We start from the raw sequence: 19,254 nt of genomic DNA, 5'->3' as shown, positions 1-19,254 counted from the left end.
ATTTATTATAATATAATAAAAATAAATTAAAAATCAATTTAAATATAATAATAATAATAATAATAATAATCTTTTTATTAAACAAGTCCCTCCCCCAAGCCCCCCAGCTTGTCCTTTCGAGGGACTCCAAGTACCAGCATCCCTTGGAGCAAAGCACCAGGGGTGTTGTAGTCCCTCCAACCCAACCCAGTGCCAGTGCCAGTCTAGGGGCTGACCTTGTAGAGGTGGATGGGGATGTCGATGACGATGAGGAGGAGGTCCCCGAGGGCTAGGCTGGCGATGAGGAGGTTGGGCCCGTTGCGCATGCACTTGTTCTTGTAGATGATGCGGAGGAGGGTGGCGTTGCCCAGGAGGCCCACCACGAAGACCCCCGCAGCCACCGCAGTGTTGATGGCCTTGAAGGTCCGGGCGATGGCTGGGCGGCTCGGGCACATGGGCAGAGGGGCACCAGGGCCACCAGGGGCAGCAGGGCCCCCCTGGGAGGCATTGCCTGGGGACTCAGCCCTCGAGCAAGAGCAGCCCAGCAGCAGCCCCAGCAGCAGCAGCAGCACAGCCATGATCGCACCTGGAGAAGGAATGAATGAATGAATGAATGGAAGGCAGCCCTCCAGAGCAGCAGCCTGATAGGAGAGGAAAGAGGAGGGGGTCTAACACCCTCAACCCAAGTGACCAGATCCGTCCTCCATTTCCAGGACCCGTCCTCCATTTTCAGGACTTCCCCCCTCCTCCCCCCCAGGAGGGATTCCAAAAAGTCCTCCCATCTGGAGCATTATTATTATTATTATTTTCTTATAGCCCGCCTTTCTCCTCAAGGTGGCCGATGAAGCATCCCTTCACACTGATCCCGGCGTCTGGCCACCCTCCCGTGGCAAGATTCGTTCCAAAGAGGGTTGCTCTGTGAGGCTGAGAGAGTGTGACTCGCTCAAGGTTCTCTCACCCCCTCCATCGTGGGTTTCCAGGGCGAGGATTTGAACCCGGGTCTCCGGAGCCCAGTGCTGCACTCGCTACGCCAGGCTGGCTCTCTAATTTTTTATATCCACGTTTGTATTTTTAGCTGATTTATTTCATTTCATTTCTAGCCCGCCTTTCTCCCCGAAGGAACCCAAGGCGGCTCACAATAACAATGGTTTTGTTATCCCCCCACTTCTTTTTTACCTTGGAGAGGACATCTGGCCCCTCTGCCCTGGCCCCACTCCTCTCGCCTTGGTAAGCCGCCTTGGGCCCCCTTTTGGGAGAAAAGCCCCAGACCGACAGAGAGACCTGTTGTTGTTGTGTGTCTTCCACTAGGACCCTTGCATGGGGTTTTTGTTGGCAGGGTTTGTTCGAAGGGGGGGGGGTGTTGCCATGGTCTTCTCCCCTGAGGCAGAGAGAGTGTGATTTGCCCAAGGTCACCCAAGGTTTTGGTCATAGTGAAGCAGGGATTGGAATCCTGGTCTCCAGAGTCCTAACCCAGCACTTGGAACTCCAGGCTGGCCTTTGAGACCTTCCCTTCTCCCTCCAGCCTCACAACCCCCCAAACAAAACCTAAGACAGGGTTCAAAAGACAGTCCTTTGTCCCCGGCTGGAGGCGATCCATTGAAGGAAAGGGATTTCCTCACATGGCCAAGACTGAAATGGTTTGCTCTAGTTGGGCTTTAGCCAGCCTGGCCTGTTGGACTAGAACTCTGGAGACCAGGCTGTGATTCCCAACTGGGCCATGGAAGCCCACTGGGTGACCTAGGGCAAGTCACACTCTCTCAGCCTCAGGAGGAGGCCATGGCAAACCTCCACTGGACAAATCTTGCCAAGAAAAACCCATTATAGGTTCACCTCAGGGTCACTACACACTGGAAAATCCTTAGAGGCACACAACCACAACAAATGGGCAAGAAGTCACACTCTCTCAGCCTCAGGGGATGGCAATGGCAAACTCTCTCTGAAGAAACTTGCCAAGAAACCCCAGGATGGATCTGCCTCAGGGGGTCACCCGAAGTTGGGAAGGAATTGAAGGCGCACAACAGCTGTGTCCACACTCCAGAACTCCATGTTGACACTGCTTTAACTGCCATAATGGCTCCATGCAATGGAAGTCTGAGATTTACAGTTTCCTGTCTGAGAGCTCTGGTGCCACAACAAAGTACAATTCCCAAGATTCCATAGCATGGAGCCAAGGTAGTTAAAGTGGCGTCAAACTGGATTATTTCCCCAGTGCGGATGTAGCCTTAGACACCCGACATTGTAGCCTTAAAGAAAGAAAACTAGGTGTGATGAAGGATCTCTAAATGTATCTAGGAAACATATTTGGGGGTTGTTGGCCATATAGGAAAGCACAATAACATCTCAAACCCACAAAATAGTGATGCCTTTATTGTGGTCGGTCTAATAAAGATATCACTGTTAGGTGGATTTGGGATATGATTGTACTTAAATATATCGATTGTAGGAATGCTTTGTGTTTGAGTTCTAGCATAGGTGTTGGTTGCTTGTTAAGATCCCTATTGCTGCTTTTTCTTTCCTGCGCCTAGTTATTTATTTCAAAGTATCTAAAACTCAATGGAGCAGAAAAAGGATTCTCCGGCATTAAAAAAAAGTAAAAAAAAAAATCATTATCTGCATCCAGTATCATTTCAGTATCTGGACGAATTAAAAACCATGCAAGATTGAGAGAAATACTCCTGTGTTACTCAGTTTGGAAGAACTTAAGCACCATCAAAGGCTGCAGTTTTTTCTTCCACTGCATTCATTTATTTTTAATTAATTAATTAATTAATTAATCTTTTTGCATTAACTAATGTTAATTAATTAAACTGTGGCCTCTCCATCAAAAAAGGTGCTTGAAGCTTTCGCACACCTGTTGAGGCAACACATATTTGTCCTGTGGTTTTGTTTTTAGGAATTATTTCCCCCTCAACTCTTTTTCATTAGGCAGTCGGTCAAGTCTCACCGATTTCATTAACTCTGCTTCCAGCTAAGAGCTAGTTGAAACTGATGGCTTAAGGAAAATAAAACAAAATGAGCATTACACTGAAAAGTGGCATGCTCCCCCCTCCGTCCCCCAGTAAACCCCACATTCTTCTTTAATGGGTTTAATTGCTCTTACCTTGAAAACTCTCCAAGCAGCAAAGTAGTTGGTTAAGTCCTTGGTGGCTACAAAGCCCCTTGATGGGCAGATTGTAGGGTCCTTGGCTGGAGCCTTTGCTGTACAGGGTGTTCAAGCAGCTGGAAGTGATGGCAGAGATGTGTGAGTTGAATACTGTTATGCGCTGATCATCTAGCAAATGAAGCCTCCCCCTCGGTTTCTCAAAACACCCACCCTCCCATCTTTCCCATCAATCACTGTCAAGCCCCACCCACTCCTTCCAACAGAGCAACAGCTTCCCCTCCAGCCAGTTAGGTCTGGAGAGCATCAGCAGAAATACTTTTGCTGGTAGAGGCATGTGACAAGGGCAATGTGCATGGATGTGCAACATCATCATCAACAATATACAGATGTATGCATATTCTTGAGAGCAAGTGTGGTGTAATATTTAGAGGAGCCTCCCACAACCAGGTGCCCTCCAGATGGGTCAACTAGAATGCCCTTCATTCCAGGGAACGATGTTCCAAGCTTAAGCCACTTGGATAGGGTTGCCATAATGCTCTTCCACAAAACTGGGACAACAGTATACAGGACTGGATACAGCGGCTTAATGACACCCCCCTCCAAAAAACTCAGAAACACCCTCCGACCAACACATTTTGACATTTAACATTGTTTTATTGCAATGTTGGTGCTTGAGAAGTACAGTGTGCCCTCGTTATATGTGGGCGCAACTTACGTGGCTTTCAGTATATGCTGAAAAGCCGTGCTGGGAGAATGCTTGGTGCACCCGGAAGTTTGGAAGAGTCTTTTGAATGGTGCTTGAACATATGCAGAATGCCTCTTACACAGGGGGATCCGGAACGAATCCTCCACATAAGGGAAGGGCCACTGTACAACAGTTTAAAACAGTGGCCACTGGCATATTCTTTTTATACACCCCTATGGGGAGAGGGTGGAGGCAAGCTCCCAAGATTAGGACTGGTAGGTGAGTGTGAGCTCTAATTATTATTATTATTATTATTATTATTATTATTATTATTATCCTTTATATAGTGCTGTAGATTTGCACAGCACTGTACATACAAACAATAAAACAGATAAGAGTAAACCTGCCCGTGGCATACAATCTAAGAAATAATAGCATAATACATATAAATAATACATAACAATACAGGAAAGGGTTCAATAAAACAGGCAACAAATTAAAAACATCAAATAGCAAATAATAGTCACGCAATGCCTGGGAACACTTCGGTGAACAAGATAGTCTTCAACTCACTTCTGAAACTAGTTAAAGAAGTTATGACCTGTGCTTGTGGTGGGAAGGAGGTTCCAGGAGTGAGGGGCAGCAAGTGAAAAGAATGAATGTAGGATGGGGCAGAGAAAATCTTGGACTGAGACAGAAAACCTTGACCTGAGCGGGAAGGTGAGGAGAAAGAAGGTCTGATAAATAAGGAGGGGCCAGCCCATGGAGGGCTTTAAAAGTCAGCAACAGGAGCTTATACTGAATACAGAAGGGGAACGGGAGGCAGTGAAAGGATGATAATAAAGGAGAGATATTGTCGGAGCGGTGGGCAGATGTAATAATGCATGCAGCTGAATGCTGGACAGAAATAGGACGGAGGTGAGATAGAAGAAGCCCTGCCAGAAGGAGGTTACAATAATCTAGTTGTGAGATGACCAGAGCGTGGATCACTAGGTTCAGAGCTCTAGGTTCAGATCTTCCCATTCATCCCTTGAACCCATTACTTGACTGAATTCACCAGTCAGTATGGCTAGTTGTGATGCCAGTTGGGGGTTTCTGGGAGCCATAGTCCAAAATACAACTCTTCCAAACTCTATGGCCCGGTACATACGGGCCCTTTGTGACACCTTCATCATGTGCTAGGGTTCCTTGGGGGAGGAGCACCCACACACCCCACAACCCTAGCATGTGACAAAGGCACAACAATGGTGGTGCCCTGTATACATGGGTGCCGTCATTGTTACGCAAGCACCGCATGGCATCGTCACGGTGCTGTGCAGCGCTTACGTAACTAGTGCACCACTGACACACTAGTTACACCGCCGCCGTGGCTTTAGAAGAACCCATTTTTCGTGGGTTCTTTTTGCACTGGTGGGAAGCTGCATGGTTTGGCGGCTATGGCTGCCGCTGGTGGAAAAACAGGCACCGGGAGGCCACCCTTTTTGGGTGGTCTGTACTGCACCTTTATTTCCAAATGCTTAACTCCCAAACATATTTTATAAGATCTATGTATTTCAAAAAGATCACACAGATTCTTCTCCCCCTACTCTTCCTCATTCCAGAGACCTACAAATTGACACTCTGAATAAAGAAAACAGTTCCAGTAGTGATAGGTGCTCTGGGAAGAATTCCAAACAGACTGACAAAACATCTGAATGAAATCACATAGATATGATATCAAGAGCACAATGATAAAAAACAGCCTTATTTGGAGCCTTTTCTGAGGATACCTCACTGTGTCATCTGACAGTACCTCCCTTTCTAGATTCTAAGACCTTGAATCTGAATTTTCAGTAATGCCTTGTAGACTGTAAAATAGAAATTAACATTTCCCCACATTCAGGACAGAAAAATCCCCCGGTTTATAGCAGAAAGTGAAACTGCCAGATTAAGTGATATCCAACCGGGTGGTTAACGTGCCACCCGGACCTTAGTTATGGGTGCCATTGGGAGTGAGCGCATCAGAGATAGTGCAAAACACTGTAGTGTCTTTTCAAAAGCCACAGTGGGAGAGAATTTCCTGTTTTGTTAAAAGAACTTTGTTTTAAAATCCCCATTTCAGTCATCATTAGGAGAATCTAGTTTCCAGGATTCCAATAGCACAGGATGTGTGTGTGTGTGAACAAAGTAGCTGTGATAAGTGATTCATTTTTCCTAGTTATATTGCACCTGCTCATTATCCGCTCACAGTAAATCTGTTAATTGAAGCCACAGTGTGTGTGGCTAAGCCCTGAACAATGACAAGACCTCCGTATTGCAAGACCAGTTTCCCATACATCATCTATTAGATGCACACTTTACCTGCTGTGGGATTGAAGCACCTCAGTTACCTGGCATGTATGATTGCTTTCCATAGACATTGTCACAATGGTATGGGAAACAGCTCTTATTCTTCTCTGATAACCAAACATTTCTAATTGTTTGGACAAGGGGCTTCAGTCCGTGTCGTTAAGAAGCTTTTTATACAGTTGGCACTCCATATCCATGGATTGAAGATATTATATATATATATATATATATATATATATATATATTCCAAAAAGCTCTCTGCCAGAGAATGCTAAATAACTCACAAAGCTATAAATCCCAGAATTCCATAGCATTGAGCTAAGGCAGTTAAAGCGGTGTTTTGCAGTACAGATTAGTCCCCCTTTGCCGTGCGTCCCTCCCCAACATCTCATCACCTTGGTCACTGATTTGTGTTAAATTCTTAGGGCTGGTTGACAAAATGATTGGACTGGGATTTGGGTCTAAGTGGTCATTAAATTAACTGGGCGGCCTTTTGCACAGTCATATTTCCACTGCACGAGGTAAACCACTGAGCCATGGAATTCACTGGCTGACCTTGACTGACCTCCCAAAATAAAAGATAACCCCATCTGCCCGTAGTTATTTTTTATCATCTGCCTATCTTTTAACTGTTTTAATTAATTTTAACTTGAATATGTAATTTGATTGTCCTTTTTTGAATCTGTAATTAAGTGTTATATTTTATGTTGGTGGTGTATACTATATTATGTATTTTTATTATATTATATTATATTATCATTATTACCATACTGTATTATGTATTTTTATTATTTTTATTTTAACCCACCTCGATCCGCAGGGAGAGGTGAGCTAACAATAAATACTGGTATTACTATTATTTTTACTCATTTTCCTTTTTCCTGATCTACCTCAAAGAGTTATTGTGAATGTGAAGTAGGGAACTGGGGAGCCATGTATAATGCCTGGATAAAGTTGGAAGAGTGATGGGATGGAAATGTAACGTAAATGAATAACCTGATGCTGGGATGCAGAGTGTGGCATATTCTGTAGTAGTCTTTCTGTTAGATATTGAATGGGAGACCGCAATGACTACCTGGTGCTAAAGGCTATATTTCAATGGAACTGACAAAACCACCTCTGAGTATTCCTAAGAAAACCCTATGAAATTCATGGGACCACCATAAATTGACAGGAAACTTGAAGGAACATAGACTCTCAGCCTTTCCAATAGGAGAGCTAGTGCATCGAAGGCCATTTTTCGCTGCCAGTACGTACTAGGCTAACCCTAGTACATACTAGGGTTAGGGAGCATAAGAATGGTGTGCGCTCTCTAACCCTACTGCCACCGCCGCCACACTACATTTTTCCGGTATGTATCGGCCTTAGTTATGTTTGATTTGGTCAGTGACTTAAATTAATCTGTTTGATATTATAATTGCATTTCTTTTATTTGATTTAAGTGTTAACCACCATGAGTCTCTCATTTTTGAGGCTAATGGGTACAAATCTAGCATATGAACAAAAAGTACTCCCCAAGATATATAGCCTTTTCTTCATTCTCAGCAGCATTTTGAATCTCTTCAATAACTCTCATGCAGTAAGAGAAAGTTTCAGTAAATCTTTTATGTGATCTTTTATTTTTGGAGCCAAGCTTTGCTGAGTATATTATCTACTGTGGAAGTTGGCAGAATGTAGTTGAAAGTGGTGCAGGTACAGTGTAGAAAATTAAATGGCAGGTGGAGGCCTTTTGTAATTCCACTTAACCACTAATCTATACTATAATTTCAAGTATTTGCCTGTATGTTATGCTATGCTAATCTACATGTTTGATCATAGAGTCAATGAAGCTGGTGTGTTTTCTAAAGGGACTAAAACAAAGACTAGTATTGTTTTTGCCTCCATCCACCAACTACTGCAGGTATTTGCCGATCAAACACTTTGGATTTCTATATTTTTTTCCCCTTTCTGGAATGCAGATTTATGAACTGGTTTTGACCAGACTTGACAGTTAGATTTAGGTTGGCATCCCAAACATTTTTGTGCAAGTTCAGAACTGATTGGCAAACTTTGGCTTTTGGGGATAAATTGCTGGTTTTGATCTATTTTGTACAGAACTTGGGAAATAATTTGTAAGGATCATAGATGAGATGAGACAAACTTTTGTTTGATGCAGATCATAAGTAAAATAATCAACATCAAACTGGGCAATGCCAGGCAAACATCTTAGTTGTATGTACAACTTCGTCTAGGAAAATCTTTAGAAATACTTGCAATCTTCAAGTGTTAAGTGCAACGTAAAGCTGATTTTTTCTCATGCTCTGACAAATTGAGTAATATTTTCCCTAAGTAAAAAAAATAGAAAAGGTATTTTACCTAAACTGTTGACATGCTCAGAGGCAAAAGGACAGTCCAGAACTGTATAACACATATTATAGGAACATGGAATGTGAGAAGTTGGAATTGGGGAAGCTAGACATAATAAAAGAAGAAATGGAATGTATAAACATTGCAATAGTTGGGGTATGTGAACTACAGTGAATAGGAATGGTACATTTTGAGTCAGATAATTATGCAGTGTTTTATTCAGGAAATGAAAATCAAAGAAGAAATGGGGTGTAGCAAAAGCAAGGAGATAATGTAATGCAAAGTCTGATAATATCAATATGACTTCGGAGAAAACCTGTAGGTATAACCAGAATCTAGGTTTATGCTCCAACCTCAGAGGCAGAAGAAAAAGAATTTGAAAGATAATATGCTGGAGTCCAGGTGGAAATTGATCACACACCCAAAGACTACTTCCTATTAATCACCAGGTGGGGTTCAGGAAAGGAAGAGGCACTAGGGACTACATTGCAAACATATGATGGCTAATGGAGCATACCAGGGAATTCCAAAAGAAAATCAGCATCTGCTTTATAGACTATAGCAAAGCCTTTCACTACATAGATCATGAAAGGCTATGGAACACCCTTAAAGACATAGGAGTACCAACATATCTGATACTCCTGATGAGAAACCTGTACTTAGGACAAGAGGCTACTGTCAGAACAGAACACAGAAAAACAGAATGCTTCCCAATTGGCAAAGAGTTTGGACAAGGCTGAGTCTTATCGTCCTACCTGTTCAAGCTATATGCAGAAGATATTGTAAGGAAAGCAGGCTTCGGCACAGAAGGAGGAATGAAAATAGGAGGAAGGAATATATAGATGACACCATAATACTAGCAGAAAGCCTCCCAGACCTGGAACAATTACTAAGGAGTTTATCACACGGGGAAAATTGGAAGTTTAAAAGGGTATTAGGCACAATTGCATGATTGGTTTTCACATGATGTTGTGTGCAAATTATTAAGAATGTGACAGAAAGAGACATGAACCAGCAATTAGTCATTTTCAGGGAAATATTGTGAATTCATTTATGTTTCATTCATGATATCGCTGTTTTGTGAAATTGCTCTAGTATGAAATCTATTTGCGGTTTATTCACAGGATTTTCACAGTTTTTGTACTTGTTGCCAGATTTCCCATGGTTCTTTGGGGTGAGTTTACTTCCGGTGCTGATTTGTTGTGCCCGGGTGCCGAGAGGAAAGCAACCTTTTATGCTTTTTAAAAAAACTTCCTATCTTTTGGGTAATGTTTTGTTCTTTTTACTTAGGTTGGATACCATTTCTGGGAAAGTAAAGGATGGTACAGTATATTTTTATAAAGAAAATTGTGTAAAGGAAATTGTTTATTTCTCTGGGTGATTTTGTTTGCTGCCATTTGTGTTCTGGTGATGTCTGGTGAATCAAATAATTGTTCTGTATGCATGCTCAAAAATGTGATTCTCAAACCATCAATGGGATTTACACACATCTATGTGAAAACCAAATGCGTATTCTACTCTCTTTCTCACTTTAGTTATGAGCCTTTAATGCATTATTGTGTTCTGAGTATGAAAAAAAGAAAATCAGTTAATTTGAGATGTAGTGCTGGAGAAAAATGCTGAAAATTCAGTGGACACCGAAAAAGACAAACAAATGGGTTCTAAAACAGATCAAACCAGATATCTCCCTGGATGCCAAGATGATAAAGCTGAGGCTGTCATACTTTGGACACATCATGAGAAGACATGACTAATTGGAAAAAACAATAATGCTAGGAGAGGTGGAGGGAAGTAGAAAGAGAGGAAGGCTACATGCTAGATGGTTGGACTCTATTAAGCAGGATAGGGAGTCTTGAAGATGTCTCATCCACAGGGTTGCCATGGGTTGAGATCAACTCAAGGATGGTTAGCAACAGCAACAGAGAATGCAAAAGTAGGAAACAGAGCAGAAGCAAAGAGTGTAGGAAAATTTGACCTCGGATCAAGAAATGATGCAAGAGATTGATTGACTGAATTTTGCAAAGCCAGCAGTTTGTTCATTGCAAACACATTCTTTAAGTAACCCAAGAGGTGATTGTATACATGGACATCACCTGATAGCCAATAAAGAAATCAGAGTACATGATTGGAAGCGGAAGGTGGAGAAGCTCCATTCTTTCTGCAAAACAAGACCAGGACTAGATTGTGGCACAGGCCTCAAACTGCTTAAATTGAAAATAAGAATAAAGCTAAAGAGGAACACTGAATCAATCATTGTGTGAAAATACAATCTGAAGAACATCCTTGTAGAATTTTTAAAATGTAAAAAGTGGATGTGCACCATTAAACCTAATTGACTGGGAGCTAGAAGGGACAGGACTGAAGCCAGGGACTTTGTTAGGGAACACTAAGAAACAGGCGTCTGAGACTCTGAACAGACCAGCTATAAATGCTGGCATCGGGGCAGAGTGGGGTGTGTGTGTGTGAGTGACGACCACACGCTATGCCCCTGACTACCCCCAGGCCACCATGATGTTGTGTGCCCCAGTGCATGGCGGGAGGCATCACGGTACTTCCTTGGCTCAGTGTGTACACATGCTGCACTAAAGGAGTGCCGAAAGGCCATGGAGCTGGCGCCTATGGTGCCCTTTCCATGGTGCAAAAAGAAGCTGCTTTTTGAGGCTTCTTTTTGCACCATGGACCTGCCAGGTTGGGGGTTTGGTGGGTGGATGCCATGTCCCCTATCCAGCAGGGAAAGGGGCAGTGGGACACTGTGAAGCCCCTTTATTGCTTGAAGAATTTCTATGAAACTCTTCAAGCAGTTAAGGGCAGAATGTGAAGCAAAAGGGGAGAGAACTAGGCTCAGAATCCTGAAAGCAACTCAGTGACTTGTGCACAAGGACAAGGAGAACTACTAGAATAACCAATGGAAAGAAACAGAAAATGACAACAAAAAGTAAGAACAAGAGACCTTTTTCTCAAGATGCAAGAAATCAAAGCAAAATTTAAACTCACAGAGGGGATGTTCTATGACCAGCAGTGGAACGCACTACATGACCATGTAGAAAAAAGAGATGATGGAAACAATACACTGAAGATCTATATAAAAGAGATGAAAAGGGGATAGATTCATTCAAGGAAGAATGAGTTGAAGATGAGCCTACAAGACAGTAAAGTGGTAGCTGTATTTAGAGCACTTGGGAGAAATAAATCAGCAGGAACACATGGAATATCAACAGAGCTACTTCAGTCTACACAGACAGAATCTACTCTAGCTCTAACTAAAATCTGCCAACAAATAGGGGAAACAAAACAATTGCACAGAGATTGGAGATGCTCAATTTAATTCCAGTCTTCAAGAAGGGGGACACCAGGGATTGCGGTAATGTCAGGACAATCATACTAATTTCCTACACAAAGAAAGTGATGGTCAAAACACTACAACAATTTTTAAAAGAAATGCCAGCTATGCAAGCTGGGTTCAGGAAAGAAAGAAACACTAGGGATCATAGTTTTTTGTGGGGTTTTTGGGCTATGTGGCCATGTTCTAGAAGAGTTTCTTCCTGATGTTTCACCAGCATCTGTGGCTGGCATCTTCAGAGGGAACATGAACTAGGAATCATATTGCGTAACATGCTTTGGATAATGGACTGTACCAAAGGATTTCAGAAGAAAATCAGCCTATGCTTTATAGACTATAGGAAAGCCTTTGAATGTGTAAATCATGAGAAATATGGGTCACTCTTAAAGAAATGGGTGTACTTGATTATCCTGATGCATAGCCTATACTCAGGACAAGAGGCTGCCATCAGGACAGAGTATGGAGAAACTGAATGGTTTCCAGTTGTCAAAAGGGTTAAGCAAGGCTGCATTTTATCACCCAATTTGTTTAATTTATATGCTGAACATATTATACATGAATCAGGATTAGACTCAGAGGAAGGAAGTGTGAAAACTGAAGGAAGGAATATCAACAATTTAAGATATGCAGATGATACCATGCTATAGCAAACACATGGAATGATTACTGAACAAAGTCAAGGGAGAAATGCAAAGGCAGGCTTATAGCTGAACAGTAAGAAAATAAAAATAATAACCACAGATTATTTGTATAACTTTAAAGCAGATGATGAAGACATTGCAATAGTTGAAGATTTTCCATATCTTGGCTCAGTCATTGACCAGAGTGGAGACTGCAGTCCAGAAATCAGAAGATTAGTACTTGGAAGGGCAGCTGTGAGGGAAGTAGACATGATCCTCAGTGTAAAGATATGTAATTGAATAATAAAATTAGGATTGTCCATGCCATCATATTTCCCATTTCTATGTATAGTTGTGAAAATTGGATAGTGAAGAAAGCTGATAGGAAGAAAATCAGCTCATTTGAAAAGTGGTGCTGGAGAAGAGTTCTGAGAAAACCATGGACTGCTAAACAGACAAATATGAGTTTTGGAGCAAATCAGGCCTGAGGTTTCCCAAGAACCCAAGATGACTAACTTGAGACTTTCATACTTTGGACATATAATGAGAAGGCATGACTCACCAGAAAAGACAATACTGCTTGATAAGGTATAAGGCAGCAGGAAAAAAGAAAGACATCATTACATATGGATAGACTTAATCAAGCAAGCCACCGAGTCTGCAAGATCTGAGCAAGGAGGTTTCAGATAGTGGGATTTAGAGGTCTCTCATTCTTGCCATAGGTTGATGTCCACTTGATGGCAGTTAATAACAACAATATCTAGGTTTAAAAGGGAATGTCTGCATACTTAAAGGAGTTTATAAAACAATCTAGATTTTTTTTTTTAAAAAAGGCAAAAAACACAGTAACAGTGTTACACCTACTTTTCCCCTTGTATGGTAAAGGCCGAAGCTGCAAGTGTGTGTGTTTTACACACATCTATATTTAGTACAAAAGGGACAACACATACTGAGCCTAATTGGAACAGGAATTCTGTCTCCAAATAATGTTTTTGTATAAAATGACCCCTGAAGGCAAGTTCTAAATCATAGTCAGTATTCACATTTCTATGACAACCTCAACTTCATTTGTTATTTTTAAAAAACCAAGTTGCATTACAGATACACAGTATACAACTACAAAAGTGTGTGTGTGTGTGTGTTTTAACATCACAGATGTGTTTAGTACACTCCACAATCATAAAATATGCCAGGCTCTTTTATCCCCTTGCAGATGATATACAGGTAAAAAAATTAAAAAATATTTTTAAAAACAACAAAAACCAGAGGGTGGTTGTTGATGATGGTTGTGGTATTAGTTGGAATCAGCAGCTTAAGACCTCCACCAGTCCTTTCATGGGAGCTGCTATCTGGACTGCTCCACAAGCAATGCAGCTGTCTGAGATCTGCTTGGGAGATATTTCTGTCATCTATGGCCTCAGGGAGCCACTGGTGGGCAGCAGCCTTCCCAACCTCATGCCTCTGCAGATTATTTGCTGTACAGGCCAAGCCTCCCTTATCCGAAATGTTTGGGACCAGAAGTGTTTGGGATTTTGGAATACTTGTATTTACATATAAGTATATAATGAGATATCTTGGAGATGGAACCTAAGTCTAAAAACAAAATTCATTTATATTGCACATACACCTTATACACATAGCCTGAAGGCAATTTTATACATAATATTTTTAATAGGTTTGTGCATGAAACATAATTTGTGTACACCGGACCATCAGAAAGCAAAGGTGTCACTGTCTCTCCCACCTATGAACAAAGCACTGACTTTTGGAATATTTCCATTTTCAGAATTCTGAACATGGGAGGCTCATCCTGTATAACTCTTGTCCTGGGCAGGAAAATGGTAGTTGATGCCTGCTGAAAGCTCGTTAAGGCTGGTTGACACTATTGGTCAAGCTTCCCCCAACTGGAGGCCTAATAAAGGGGGTGTGAGTCAGGAATGAGAGTGGCATAGGCATGAGAGACATGGTTGGGAGGGAACATCCTCTTTTCGTCCTTTCCTTGTTTGCCTGTCTTCCCCATTCACATCATGCTTCCACTCAATATATGCATGTAGATGTATGTATGTATGTATGAGAGTGTTGATGTTCACACTGGCTATGTAGTGGTAGGTTTCAAGTACAAATTGCATCCTGTAATCAAGGATATGTGCTGAGAAGCTGTGTGTGTGTGTGTGTGTGTGTGTGTGAGAGAGAGAGAGAGAGAGAGAGAGAGAGAGAGAGAGAGCTTGGTGGTCATTCATTCAGGTTGTGGGACATGCTGTTTCTGTTCTCTGGTGCTGTGGTCCCTATCCTGTGGCTGCAGGGTTGAGTCTTGATGCTGGGTGGTGGTAATACAAAAACAGCTTAAATCAGAGCTGGAGAAGTTGCTGAAACTGAATCAATTTTATCCATGTCAGGAACCTGTCTGGAGGATGCTTCAGCAGTCATTCTAAAAGAGTTTCCTTCTCACCCTTCCACAGTTTTATTCTGAGGGTGCATCTACACAGCTGAAATAATTCACTTTGACACCACTTTATGTGATTGTGGCTCCATCCTATGGAATCCCAGGATTTGTAGTTTTACAAGGTCTTTAGCCTTCTCTGATACCTGACACATCGTAGCCTCACAATGCTATGAATACCAGGATTCTGTAGGATGGAGCCATGGCAGTTAAAGTGGTGTCAAACTGCTTTATTTCCACAGTGTAGCTGCATCCTAAGGCATTTCTCAGCCCTAGAAAACCACTCTCTTATGCCATTTTAGGCAAGATGCATAGAGTGCTTTCCCCTTACTACTGAATACACTCCATCTCGCAGAGTAAAATGAACAGTACTTCCCTAGAGTGACTGGAAAAAACAGAGATCCTGCCCAGGATTCAGTGGTATACATCTGATGAATTCTGCTGTATAAATTGGAGGGGCGACCCTCTTCCCTTCCATGTTCCTAAAAATGTACTGTGAAGTGCTAGGAAACCATCTGGAAAAGTTTCTCAAATGGCTGCAGAGAGTAGAAGAAGGTCTCAATTCCTCTGAAAGAAGCAGTGAAATTCAAAGCAGCTACCCCACTAGAGCCTGATCCTTGCTGCTAGAAATGTTATGTTCAGTGTTGATACATAAGCCTCGAAGATATTCCCCGGAATGTTTTACCAAAATCCCAAATCCCCAGAATTCCATAATATTTATTATTATTCAGTCAAAATCCCTGGAAAGAAATTAATTAAATTCCCTGGATTCTGGGGAATTCCCTGGAAATTGGCAACACTGGTTATGTTAGTTTATTAGAATTACAGTGCATGGTTTCTCAGAGTAGAGATTGTGTTGAGATTAGTGAAGGTCTGAAAAATAACAGAAAGATGGTGTGTGTGTTGGGGATGTACTACCCCCCATTTCTCTCTAAGAGTTTGCTTTCCAGATTTCAAATGTTGGGGAACATTAAAGGGGGAAAACACAACTTATGTTATATTTCCCTTTTTAGACTGGATAAAATGTTTTATAAATCGAATTGTTTCCTCATTTAACTGAACATCAAAATTTGCTGCTGTTTCTTAGTATTGTGTAGTTTCTGCTTTTAATTTTTATTTTTTCTCTGTGCCTCAAATGAGGAAAAACACGAATTCATGGTAAAGTGGTTTGTAACTCTCTTTAGTATGGTAGTAGTTACAATGTTTTTTGTGTAAAACTAAGACTGTAATTTTATACACTATTGTTTGGAAGCAAATCCAATGGTTTTACATCTGAGTAGACATGTATAGACTTGCAATCATATCTGGGAGTAATCCCTATCTGGGAATATGTTTGACTAAACACCATGGGCCTTATTTTCAAATAAATTTCATAAATGTGCCAAGTAGTACATATTTGTATGCTAAGATATAAATTATGCACTTTATGTTGTTGAAGCAGTAAAATATGTTTATGCTTGGTAAGCAAGACTGGTTTTCCCCAGACTTCTTCTCCACCCAGAAATTAAAAATCACACACCCCTCCTCCAAGTTTAAAATGGCTGGAAATAAAAATCACACACATCTAATTCTGTATGGTGTGATGAACATTAAATGATCAACTTCGTCTTCAGTAATATTGAGCTTTCTGGGATTTTGGTAATGGGGTGATGAACTTGGTTAGCACAGCTAGAATAAATAAAAATGGCCAACATTAGATGCCACTTTTTTTTACCATGTCAACGAAAAACAAAATTACATTGCCATCCAAGTTGTGAAAAGCGTGGAAAAACTTGTGTATAAAAGTGTGTACTTTGGATACAGTTTATGGAGCCAGCTGTCCCTCCCTTTCCAAATATACTTTCAGTCTATAAATTTCAGGTTTCTGTAATGTGTGAACATGCCCTTGAGTTTGGCTTCATCTTTCATCCTGAACGGAGTTAAATAAAAAGAGTGCTGTACTCTCAGCACTCTTGAAATACTGTGTAATTTTCAATTGTAGCTGAGCTATCTCACTGAGTTGTTAAATGTGAGGGAAACAAAGAATTGCATATGATTTTCTGGAGCTTTGTGGAGAAAGGACTAAATATAAACTCAAAAATAAACAATTGAATGGCAAATTCTTGCATGGAATCTAGATTGAATTACAAAGTAGTTTGTCTTGCTCTAATTAGAACTTTCTAATGTGGGCAGGTAACATAGATTTATGGGAATTTGGAAGCATGGCAAAGCAGCCTAGAGTAGTCAATGTTGTCTGGATATTTTACAATATAACTCCTATTCTCCTTACTCTTGGCTATGTTGATGAGGTTGGATGGTTGTCGTAGTATGAAACATTTGAAGAAAATGAGTTACCTATCCCAAACGATTTCTGTTTTTCCATCACCTTTTCTTATTTTCTCAAAATTAGAGCAAAGTTAATCTCTTTGGAATATATCTTAGGCAGGGGCCAGTCGGATATTTACTGGATAAACAAATGTCTGTTTTAGAGAGTGAATTTGATAATGGCTGTCTAAGGAGATTATCGCACACGTTTTTCTCCTGAGCTGGGCATGGGCTGGCTATGGGCGTAAACCGCTTAAAAATGGATGTTATTGCATGCCTCCATGCCCAGCTTGGAGACATTGCATATCTGATCCGGACCACTCCCAGACTTTGCAAAGAATGGGAAAATCTCGTTCTTTGCAAAGTCTGTATCAGGTACACGGTGCCTCTGAGCTGGGCATGGAGCATGTGATAACATATGCTTTTAAGCTGCTTATCCAGCCCCTGCCCAGCTCAGGAGAAAAACATGTGGGTATATTTCTATCAGTCTATACTACAGGATCAGGACATATTCCTATCAGTGTATTCTACTGGATAGTGAAAGGCTGAATCTTTTTATTTATACAGCTTTTCCTACTCCTAAAGAAATGAAACAAGTGCAGTTCTGAACATTTTTGCATGTTTCATCTCAGATCTCCTTACCACTTTTAAGGCTGGGAAACTGCACACTCATGCCAAAATAATGTGGCCAGACAAACATGTTGGGTTAATAGGCCACTTTATTTTAGCTATTTAACTTGAACTTCCAAATTGCATCTGGGAGGAACAACCTAGTGTGAGTCAAGCTGAGGTCTGGTGTCTTACCACAGACCACATCCTCAACCATCTTGAGGCCCTGGGGATATCTCAATTGCTTAGGTTGCTACCTAACCAGCATCTCTGCTTGGAAGCCCCCCCCTAGGATACCTCCACCCAGTCATAAGACTTAAACAAAGAATATGCCCCGAAAAGCCCTAAGGGGGTATCCTCTATCACCCTAATGAGCCCCATAACCATAGGGGGAAATCCAAGAGATCTCTCTCTCCATCAAATGATGCCAGATGGCGATTGCTGGACCACTACTGCTTTCTCCTCCTACTGCTTACTCCCATTAGGCTAGTGAAAACAGGCCTACTGCTTTCTCCTGTACTGCTTACTCCCACTAGGTCAGTGAAAACAGGCCTTAGGCCTGTTTCAATATTTGAAGGGAGGTCACCTGGAGCAATCGTCTTTTTTTCTGCTCCAGAGAACAGGACTCCGAGCAATAGATTCAAACTACAGGAAAAGAGATTCCACCTAAACATAAGGAGGAACTTCCTGACAGAAATAGCTGTTCAACAGTGGAACACACTCCCTCAGAGTGTGGTGGAGTCTCCTTCTTTGGCGGTTTTTAAACAGAGATTGGATGGCCATCTGTCAGAGGTGCTTTGATTCTGTGTTCCTGAATAGCAGGGGGTTCTGGATGACCCTTGTGATATCTTCCAGTTCTATGATTCTCGTTGAAGATTGGTTAACCAAATCTCCTTGCCCTCCACAGAAAGATGAACCCATCCACCTGATAAAAACTGGAACTTTTCCTTTCCACACCTTTCCCCATGCTGTTCCTGATTTCCCTGTTAACTTTATGCCTTGCTCTGTTAACTGCCCCCCCTTCACCTCACCAAACCTGGGGAGACAGGATAGCTGACTAGACAAGTATAAACCTAAGCCATCTAACTATTGTAAACTTCACAATGGCAAGAACCTGAATGATCAGGGCCTTTCCCTTCATTAGGCCTAAATTATTCTTCCCAAATGAGAAACAAGCATACCAGGTGTTGGATCTCAGTGCTTTTCAAACAGCCAGGGTAACGGGTTGCTCCACATAAAGGCCCTCTTATCCAACTATTCAACCAACATCCCTGAGAAAGGCCCAACTGGGAGTTCGCAGGATTCCTTCTGGCTTGACGGGTTGTGCAATGCACCATGTTGTGGCTGCAAATAAAAACAGGATGGTGGCAAAACTGGCCCCTCTCACCTGGCAAAACAAACAAAGAAATTTGTAACAAACATGAATGGCCAAACATAAGACTTGTATGCAGAATACCACCTACCAATGGCTTAAAGAAGATTCGAGTTATACCTCATTGC

The 19,254-nt window shown here is 41.6% G+C and overlaps 1 protein-coding gene across 1 annotated transcript in view; it reads right to left on the bottom strand.

Moving 5' to 3' along the window:
- Positions 1 to 557, bottom strand: part of EDNRB (endothelin receptor type B) — a 29,220-nt gene extending 28,663 nt beyond the window's left edge. Inside the window, exon 1 of the mRNA XM_089508398.1 lies at positions 216 to 557. Within this exon, the coding sequence (XP_089364524.1) occupies positions 216 to 557 (342 nt within the window). The remainder of the gene's footprint in view (positions 1 to 215) is intronic.
- Between the last annotated feature and the right edge of the window lie 18,697 nt (positions 558 to 19,254).

This window comes from Sceloporus occidentalis, unplaced genomic scaffold, assembly GCF_023333645.1.
Source record: "Sceloporus occidentalis isolate IW3139 unplaced genomic scaffold, rSceOcc1.0.p SCAF_2, whole genome shotgun sequence".
Lineage (NCBI taxonomy): Eukaryota > Metazoa > Chordata > Lepidosauria > Squamata > Phrynosomatidae > Sceloporus > Sceloporus occidentalis.
This window is presented reverse-complemented; position numbering and strand designations above follow the sequence as displayed.